Genomic DNA, 10,647 nt, shown 5'->3' with positions numbered 1-10,647 from the left:
CGACATTATAATATGACCAATATTGATTTATTGCTAATCGAGGTATATAATAATATTATATAATAATTAAATAAGGTTCTAAAAATGTTGAGTCGGGTTTACAATATGAAAGTTTACAAAACAAATATTAATCGAGACTCAGATTTAACGAATGTCACAAGAAGATTGAAGTCTACCCGGTGAGTAGTTTCCTTGGTGAAATACTCTTTAAGTGAAGCCTACCCAGAGAACTCTACCAGAACACACTTAAGGTTACCAAGGCTAAAGGTAGGCAGAGCACAATGTCTACTCGGAAGAAGTTTACTGCTACAAGGCCTACCCGGAAGACTTGTCTTACACTTAGTATAGTTTTGAATATGTAATTTGAATATGTTTAATCATTACTGTTTCTAGAAGGAATGCTGCCTTAGGATGGCAGGCCTATAAATAGAATATTTTAGGGCACGCCTCCTACGGATTTTAGCCTTCACACTTTTCAGATAAGAAAGAATATTTGTGAAAGTGACGGCTGTCCTAGAATCGTACGGATATAACTTTCCCATCAAGAAACCCTAATCGATTATCGTTTGTATGATTTATATTATATAAATGGAAATCTTTTGAGTGAATCTTGTGTGTGTTAGTTACCTTTGATTAATTGTTCAGCAACGGCTTCATTTGTTATTGATTCCGCCTTTAGCAAACGGTTTTCTTTCTAAAAATAGCAACCTGTCATTAACTCTCTTGTCAAGACATTAATTTGTGTGAGTTATGACTTGATTTGTTTACGATCTACCAACAATCGGGGACCTAACAATGACCAAGCTAAATTCTGCTTTTAATTGTGGCAACAACTATTAGTCATCAATTTGAGATAGAAATATTTTTTCTAAATCGATTGTTAGATCAAAGCTTTGATACCAATTGTTGGATCAAAAGGTACTTGAACATTTTCAATGAAACAGCAAACAACTGGTCTAATTATTCGAGAGGTTCGGATGTTCATTAATTGAATTCATATTGAATTATGAGTCAAATATTAATATCAAAGTAATTAATAGCAAAAACAAACTAATCAAACAAGCTTTTAAAAGGTATTTCAATTACTATAAGTTTACAATCTATTTGTCTCCTTCAACCTTAGCTCATCATCACTCTCTTGATTTTCAGTGCCATGTATTGTTTTATCAGAGATAATGTTTTCATGAAAAGAATTGGTGAGGAAGAGACTCTCTTCCTCACTTTATACAAGTTAATTGTTGATGAACTAAGGCTGAAAGCGACATCTAAGAAATTCAGCTACATACAATTGATTTCAAGTACCTAACATATGATACAAAATAGAATAAGTCCTAAACTAATGATTTTCTGAAACAACTGATGTTTGAACTATCAGTTTTTTTCTTCAGTTCTTTGATCTTCAGTAGTTTCTTCAGTAGTTTCTTCATCAGTTTATAGTCTTAAGTTGTATTAAAGTAGCCAGCACTTTGGGGGCAACAATTTTATTTCATCACCATTATAAAGAAAAATTGATATAGATCAGTTGTTTGGTTTCGGGCCTTCAGTTTTCTCAGGTTCTAAAAGTTTCAGTTATTCATGTTGTTATTCTTAAACTAAAGTTTTCAATTATTTATTGTGTTATTCTTGCCTCCAAGAACTTAATATATTTTGTTATTTCGACCTTAAAAGTTTTGTTGATCTATTTTTCACATCTAAAGTTTCAATTATGTATCTCTTTATTTTGACCTCAAAAGTTTTATTTATCTTTTTGTGAGTTTAAAATTGTCAATTATCTATTTCATTATTTTAACCTAAAAAAGTTTCATTTATCTGTCTTTATATCAAAAGTTTCAATTGTGTATTTCGTTATTTTGAACAAAAAAAAAGTTTTATTTATCTATTTTTTACATCGAAAGTTTCGTAAAACTCTGATATTCATTTTGGGTCGCGTAGCGTGACGGCTTTATCCATGATCCGTTGTGATACGCAACAGAAGGTTTTTTTTTTCGTTTTTTATGTCAAAATCAAGTTGTTACTCCGATTCATGACCAATTTACGAATAATTAACTAATTTCAAAGCTATTCAAATCTCTTAATTACCCTTGACCAACTTCAATGAATTGAAACATTCTTGTTACAATCTCTCTATAAATAGTGTTTCATTTCTCTTCTTCCAACCTTGCCACACTTCAATTTATGATTTTCACTTGTTCTTGCTTTTTAGTTTGGAGTTCTTACATACATTGAGTTTCTAAAGTCAACCCCTTTGTTTCAAGTTTCAAGTTTCTTCTTTTATTCTTGTGTTCTTTCCTCGTGTATGTCTATGTTGTTTTTATGTATCCTGCCATCGTTTGGAATGTGATGCCTTGTTGATATTAATTTGGCAACGGTGTTAGTTCATCAATAACGAACTCGATTCGCTTATCCAACTAGTCAATCAAAGTCTGGAATGTTTCAAAACTTATAAAGATATGCCTCATTTGCAAAGTTCTAAAATATAGTTTTACCATATCAAAACTAAACCCGACATAAAGACGTATCCGCGCCGCCTATTTTTCAACTTATGTAGGAACGCATGATGGTTCTCCTTCCCCCTAGTATATCGACTTTGGTTGGAAGAATGGGGTGATCTGTTTATTTCTTATTCATTGACTATATGATTAAGTGTTTCATACTAGAGAAGTGAATTGTGATTCAATTTACATGTTATACTTATATCAACATTATGAATTCACACAAACATTATTGCTAACAAAAATATTATTTTAAACGTTCTACATGTTACCTTATGCAAGGACGAAGAAAAATTAGTTGGACTTTTAGGTTTATATATTAAAGAATATTGTTTGTAGTTATCGATGTAATGTTATTTGATTTAAACCATTGTGTACTTGTGATTATTTGAAATGGAATCTATACATATATATACACACACGCACATATATCCATCACTTTGATAGTGTTTATGAGCGATAACAATCTGCGTACCACCCCGGCATATAATCTGCTTGAGGTCGGGGTGTTACAATGAACAAGTTGTAATAATCCACAATTGTGTTAGGTTATTAAAAATGTCCTTTTCATATATATGACATTATTAGAGAAAAGCACTAATGTTATCGTACTTGGAGACTGAAGTGAGTTTCTTGTGAAATCTCTTTTACACGTTTTATAAGTTTTAGGCTGACTACATGCTCTTTTCTTAAACTTATTTGATAATGTAAACTTGTTATTAACAAGTGAGCATCTGCTGAACTGCCCCACTATATAACACAACCATAGCTTGGGTTGAAGCCTACAGTCACATAGACATTAAACTATTTGGGAGACCTCCACATTTGAGATATAGTTCTGTTGATTATAGTAAACCCTCATATATATGGCCACTACGGTATGTGAGTGGAACACACTTGTGCCTCAGCAGGGTATGAATGAACATTGTGACTATTCTTGGTCACTAGGACATTGTTTTAGGATTGGTTTTGGCTTGTTAAATACCGCATTATCAATTTGTTTTCATATTCCACTCACACTTTGTATTTACTTTTGGGTAAACTAAACCGCAAACTCACCAACTTTTTAGTTGACAAACGCTTTTGAGTATGTTTTTCATGTACCATTTGTTTAAGGCGTGATTAAAAACTTGAACTGTAGTAGATAATTTAGAAGTCAAACCTTGCTTTGATATAGCTGAGTATAAAATCAACGCCTTCTTGAAGATAAATTGATAACTGGCATCATCACCAACCTAGTAGCCTTAGATTTTTATACATTTATGATTCGCGTTGATGTAACCATTGTAAGATAAGATATTCATGCTTCAAGTCCAAATTCTTTTATTATCCATATTTCCGCTTTTACAATCTAATACCGAGCTGATACGTCCCACCTCTCGGGCCAGGGTGTGACATTAATACATAAGTACTTAGGTAAAGTATTCTATGTATGTATATATGCATGCAATTCAAAAACAAAATAAATGATATTTAAGTGTATTAAATATATTTATATAATATATATGTTTACTTTCTTTTTTTAATGACAACGTATGTGTTTTGAGATGAACTAAATGATACATTGATACTTAAGTGCATTACATATTTATATAACATATATACTTTACTTTATTTATCATATAATTATCCTACAGTAATATCAACTAGGTTTATAATTCTTACATAACTTTTCACATGTTTCTCCATCGGGGCTGCACCATTTCCCCATAAAACTGACGTCACCACATAAACAATTCGTCGTACCACCCCTCACAGAAACACAATGTACAGGTTTACAACTTTTTGGTGGTGGTGCGGCAAAAGATAGAACGTTACTAACTTCATCTTTTTCACCTATAAATTCAAAAATGTTGATGTTGATTAGGGTATTATTAAAAACATGACTTTAAAATATACAAACTATATATTAGATAATATGTATGAAAAACTTTGGTCTAAGTAACATTTTATAGCACTATCTTTTCTATAAAATGTGAGAGTGCCACAACATTTTTTTCATATTACTTTCTTCCCTCATTATAGTAGGATCGGATTTTAAAATTTTCTTTTTCATTTAAGTTCGTACATTTATCAACGAATATGACATGATATTTTATTGATTTATTAGAAGGAATTAATTACTTAATATATATATATACACACACATATATATATATATATGGGAATGTTCTTATACATTTTAATATTAACGCGAGAAGGTAAGAACCAATACCAATTTAAAAAAAATATGAACGTAAGAAACAATACCAACTACAATAGAAATCTACATAAACAATTATTTATAATAACAAAGAAAAAAACCTAAAAATTACAACAAAAAAATCAAAATCAAGACAAAATAATATAAGCAAATACCATTAAATACTTATAACAGCAAAATAAAAAATCTAATAATAACAACAAAATATAAATCAGCAAATACTTTTAACACCATATAGAAAAAAAGCAAATATGAAAAAAAAATAACACCTATATATGTGTATGTGTAAAATAATAATATATATTTGTTTAACCTCATCAGCTATATATTATTATTTTATATTATTATTATTATTATTATTATTATTATTAACCAGTGTGAGTATTGGACTAAAGAAATATCTAAATTAAAATCTTTTACTTAAAAACCTGAAGCAGATTGTAAAGAACTTACATTGATGAGAAACCAACAAAACCATTGAGATTAAACAAAACAATATTAAATGAGTCGCAAGCCTCACCATTGTATGATGTATATTTAAGATTTTAGTTCTACGTAGAAATTTTTGAAAGAATGGACAAAGTTATACTATAGATACAACTTATATTTATACGCACACCAGCTATTTAGTTGACGGTTTAATTTTACCCATTTTGACATATCTCAAGTCACCAAATCACTTATTTGTTGTTTTTTTTTTTGCATGTATTAGTAGGGATAACAATGAGTTGAGTTTCAGACGGGTTTAGGTATTCTCACACCCATACTCAATTATCAAAGTCCATACAAAACCCATTACGTATTTTGTGGGGAAACTATCGGTGGGGTATCGGGCAAACCCGTCGATTTTGAGTATAGCCCTTATTTTATCAAAAATACAAGTCGGTGCACCTAACTCAAAATCCGTTGTGCATTTATCGGCTTTTGATCGAATATAACTAGTCAATTATATTAGGTAGGTAACAATTAATCAACTAGAAAATATTTTAGCCATAAAATGTCTCCAATAACTAATCAAATAAAAAAATTGTTATAAACAAGTTTTGACATATAAGTAATGCTTCAAGTTTTATAATACACTCAATTCTAACAATAAAAAAATAAATAAAATAAGATATGAAAACAACTTCACCTAAAAAGTAAATAATAATTTTTAAGTTATACTATAGGATTGGTTACTCAGGTATATATAAGTAATTGGGGCAATGCTATCAGGTAATGATGTCAGGTAGTCGGGCATATTACAAATCATAAATCCATCGCATACCCTAACAGGACGCGTATTACAGGTTCAAATGTTTTGAATTTATGATTTTTCCATCGGGTTTGGTTTTATTGCCATCTCTATATATGGTCAAGTATTCTACAAACAGGAACAAAAATGAGAATGATTTGTAGCCACACAAGAAAACCCTAAAAAAATTGAAAAAGATAAATAAATAAATCATAACTCAAAATTTAATAAAAACGAAAAAAGTAAAAACACAAAAATGTTTCCAACGTATTTCTCGTTCTCATAAAAAAACATAATGACAAATGAAAAAAGTCGTATCTTTTTGTTTATTATTGTGTTTTGTGTCTATTTATGTCATTGATTGTGTCTTTTTTCCTTCACATTGTTTCTTTTTTTCTTTATATATTGTGTTATATTATTCAATATTGTGATATATTTTGTTTGACATTGTATTATATTTTACTCCAAATCTCATGGACGAATACATGCCAATTTATGTACCATATTATTATTCCAAATCTCGTGAATATACATGCAAATTACAGCTTAGGGGTGTGATCTAGAGAGAACTTCTCTTAAAGAGAGAACTAGATAACTAATAAAAAATTATTTTTAACTTTACAATAAAATTATTTCTTTTTGTTTCCTCATTCTAACAAGTTGATATTGTTCTTAAAAAAAGCTGTCGATGTAGTGCATATATGCAATAATGTGTATTTTTATATACAATATTGTTTTATTACATATAAACAACACAATTGCATTATACAATTCACATTATTAAATATATGCGAATACATCACTATCTATTGTATACAATGCACGCTAATGCATATACGTAATACAACACTAATGCACATATGCACTATATCAATTTTTTTTATTTTTGTATATAATATAACACTATTGCAAATATATAATACAAACAACTGCATATATGCTATTCAATACTATTTCGCATATCAAAATACACACTATTGCACATATGCATTATAAAAAAGTCGACGTGTTGCACATACGCATTACAACGAGTTTTTTTTTTAATTTTTATATTTTTTGTGGCGAAGAATAACAACATATAAGAAGGATGAAAGAAAAAAAATTATAAGTATTTTTTAATTAAATTAAAAATACTTTTCTATTAGTTCTTAATTTCTCTCTCTAAGAAGGAGTTCTCTCTTAATTATTTTCCTTACAGCTTATATGTAAAGTTAAGTTATAAAAATCAAAAGCAGTGCATTTTGTATTTGTGTTTCTACAATATCGTATTGCAACATGTTATAAATATTTCTTATATATTTTGTAACTTTTATAGATATACATAGTAAGGTTAATGTAAAAAACAATAGTTTTATGAGAAACATATGAATATACATAGGAAATTAGATCTATGATCTAGTGGTTAGATTAACAGTTTCTAAAAACTGTATAATGTCCTATTTACATGGTATAATGTGATATTTTAGTGGTGTGCTTTATTTTAAAGTTTTTTCATAATTCTAACAAAACAATTCTTTTTTTTATTTGAACATATTCCATATGTAGATAGGGATGAGTTAAAGCACAAGAGAGAGGGTTTTTAGGAAGATTATTAATATATCTATGCACTTGGATCTAAGATCTAGTGGATGAGATTAATAGTTTTCAAAATACCAAATAGTTTCCTAAGATATAGGATTTAAACTACATAGTTTTCTAACTCCAAATTTTATATTCTTTCTACTCTTTCTAGAAAACTATGTGTGTGTGTGTGTATACATACATATACATATATATATTTGCCGGTAAAAACAATACTTTTGTTCTGTTATATATTATATGTGTGTTGTGGGGTCGTCTCGTGCAGTGGCGGAACCAGGACGTTTTAATCAGGGGTTCCTAATAGAAAAAAATTATTTTCATTAAATTACATGAATCACTTTTTTTTCCCAATCGATGTAGCAACTGGTAATTGTAATCTACGGGGCCCCATAGCTTGAAAACGTTGTAAAACAGCTTCATTTTCAACGTTTTCATAAACATCTTTCTCAACATAACACAACAATGAATCTGTGAGAAAATTATCATCCATCTTGTTGCGTAAATTATTCTTGATATACTTCATCGCGGAAAAAGATCTTTCAACGGTAGCTGTTGCGACAGGAAAGACCAAAGCCAACTCAACTAGTCGATATACCAGTTCATATGTAATGTGATACTTCATTTCAACCATTTTCTTTGCAAGTTCTCCAATATCACGAAGAGCAGAAAAAGCTTCATTACTTTTCACATTTGAAATATATCGGTCAAGTTGTATCCTTAGTTGTCCTAAATCAGAGCCACAAAAATCTTCTGAATATAAGGCAGCAAGTCGTAATAGCTTCTCACGGTCAAAACATTGAAATGAATCTCTAGGATCCAGACATGCTATACACGTAAGCAACTCTGTGTTTGACTTAGTAAAACGTTCATTCATTTCATTAAGAAGAAGATCAACCACCTAGAATCATGTGAAGAAAATGTAATTTTTTTTTTCTAAAATAAAACTAAAAAATAGAATGTTATAACCTACAAAAATTAAAAAAATAATATACTTGATAAAAGATATCAACACGGAAATGGTGTAGATATGTTTGTGGCTCGTCATTAACTGTACGTCTAACTCGACCGGGAATGACTTCTTCCATATTAGGCACATGGATTTCATTTTGAGAACAAAATGAAGTGACTTCTTTCATTAATTCCTCCCATCCCTCGTCCCTGTATTTCTTTATATCATGTTTAACATCTTCAATCAATCGTACGACATTGCCAATATTTTGATTCTTTAACTGTAGGGCTTGTGACAAGTCATTTGTCTTTCTTAACAAATTCAACATTAAATGACCAACAAAAACAAATTCAAAATTTTCCATTTTCTCAGCCAAACCTAATGCTATGCCTCGTTTTTTTCTATCAGTGCAATCTCTAGACAAAGCAATAATCACTTCTCTCACTGGTTTCCACAAGTTCAAAAGCCTGTCTATTGTTTTAAGATGAGAACCCCAACGAGTGTCACCGGCTCGAGCTAAACTCATTTCTTGGTTTTTACCTTTTCCTGTACAAACTTCACCCGTCTCTATACGTTTCACATAATCATCATGTTGTTTTTGCCGAATAGAATCTTTTCTTTTACATGAAGCTCCAACAACATTCACAATTTTCACAAGGTATTCAAAAAAACTACTCACAGATGCGTATTCAGATGACGTAGCGACAACAACTAACTGTAACTGGTGAGCAAAACAATGAATATAAAATGCATACTTATTTTCAGCTAAAATTTTTTGTTTCAATCCATTTAGCTCACCACGCATATTTGAAGCCCCATCATAACCTTGCCCTCTAACTCTAGACATAGTTAAACCATGTTTTGCAAAGAAATTCTCAATGGCCGCTTTCAAAGATGTCGTGCAAGTGTCGGTAACATACACTACCCCGATAAACCGTTCGATAACTTCCCCACCATCATCAATGTATCTCAAAACCACCGCCATTTGCTCCTTTATAGAGCAATCACGAGACTCGTCAATTAAAAGAGAAAAGAATTTCCCTTTAACCTCATTCACAATAATGTTTCTTAACTCCGTGGCACAAGCATTAACAATTTCCTTTTGGATTTTCGGCGATGTTAACTGATTATTTCCGGGAGCATTTGAATTAAAAAACTTATTTACTTCATCATTATGCTCACAATACCATTTGACAAGTTCAAGAAAATTACCTCGACTATTAGAACTAATAGTCTCGTCATGCCCGCGAAAAGCCAAACCTTGTTGTAAAAGGAAACGAATCACATCAACAACGGCTGTTAACCGAATACGATAGTCAATCTCATCTTGCTTACATATTCGATACATCATATAGTTTACATTATGCCTTTGATCTTTTAAAGACTCGAATTGAACTCTTGCATGATTGTGTCTACTATTATGCCCCCCTTCATGATCACGGAAATTTTCAAATGCCTTTTTCCAATTTTTAAAACCATGGTTGATAAAAACATCATCCCCGTGTTTATTACCAGTAGGGAATAAATAGCACCATAAACAAAATGCGGCATCCTCGATACACTGTATTCTAACCAACAAAAGTTTTCAAACCATAATTCTTGAAATTTCCTCATACTTTCAGAAACTAACTTTTTAGGGAAGTCATGACCTTTAGGTTGACAAGGGCCTTTCGCCATATACCGTCTTCTTACTTCCTCTCGTATATAACCGAATAATCATTAATTGGTTTTCGTAAGGCTGGGTCACCAACAATTTCATCTTCAGATTACTCAATTTCCTCTCAACTTCTTTTGTTATTTTTTCATTGGAATTCGATGGATTTGATGAACTCTTGATATTTGATTTTGGTTCTTTACCAAAATATTTGTCTATACGTGCATTTCTACACATAAAAATAGTAATATGTTATTAGAAATTGAATTATATAAAAATAATAATCTAATTGAATATAGTAAAACTAGTATGCAACACACTGTATATATCAATTTGTTTATTAAATAAAATTTACTAACATAGAAAATCAAAAAACTAATATAGAAAATAAAAAAAAAACTAAATTAAATATACTTACTTCATAATTGCAAAACAATGAAATCCAAAGTTAGAATTCTTTTATTTTTTTCCGAAAAGCAAAACAAAAGATATGTGGCAGGAGTGACTTGTGAGGCGTAAAGAAAGTCAAAAGAC

At 30.3% G+C, this 10,647-nt stretch overlaps 1 protein-coding gene across 1 annotated transcript; it reads right to left on the bottom strand.

Moving 5' to 3' along the window:
• Positions 1-7,844: 7,844 nt before the first annotated feature.
• LOC143611211 (uncharacterized) lies at positions 7,845-10,136 on the bottom strand. Its single transcript, XM_077085469.1, has 3 exons — positions 9,972-10,136; positions 8,503-9,915; positions 7,845-8,408 (listed from the first exon to the last, which is right to left on the bottom strand). The coding sequence occupies exons 1-3, from the start codon at positions 10,134-10,136 to the stop codon at positions 7,845-7,847; spliced, it is 2,142 nt and encodes a 713-aa protein (XP_076941584.1).
• Between the last annotated feature and the right edge of the window lie 511 nt (positions 10,137-10,647).

Source organism: Bidens hawaiensis, unplaced genomic scaffold (genome assembly GCF_021521415.1).
Source record: "Bidens hawaiensis isolate Kalapana, Puna unplaced genomic scaffold, B.hawaiensis_p1.1 tig00030189_1, whole genome shotgun sequence".
NCBI lineage: Eukaryota > Viridiplantae > Streptophyta > Magnoliopsida > Asterales > Asteraceae > Bidens > Bidens hawaiensis.
The sequence above is the reverse complement of the archived record's forward strand: the minus strand, read 5'-3'. Positions and strand labels throughout refer to the sequence as shown.

What these genes read in the sequence shown, in the direction of transcription:
- LOC143611211 (XM_077085469.1), bottom strand. Translation starts at nt 10,136, where the DNA reads ATGGCGAAAGGCCCTTGTCAACCTAAAGGTCATGACTTCCCTAAAAAG. An exon ending in GTGCTATTTATTCCCTACTG is followed by an intron (nt 9,916 to 9,971) that starts GTAATAAACACG and finishes AATTGGAAAAAG; the next exon opens with GCATTTGAAAATTTCCGTGA. An exon ending in GTGTTGATATCTTTTATCAA is followed by an intron (nt 8,409 to 8,502) that starts GTATATTATTTT and finishes ACATGATTCTAG; the next exon opens with GTGGTTGATCTTCTTCTTAA.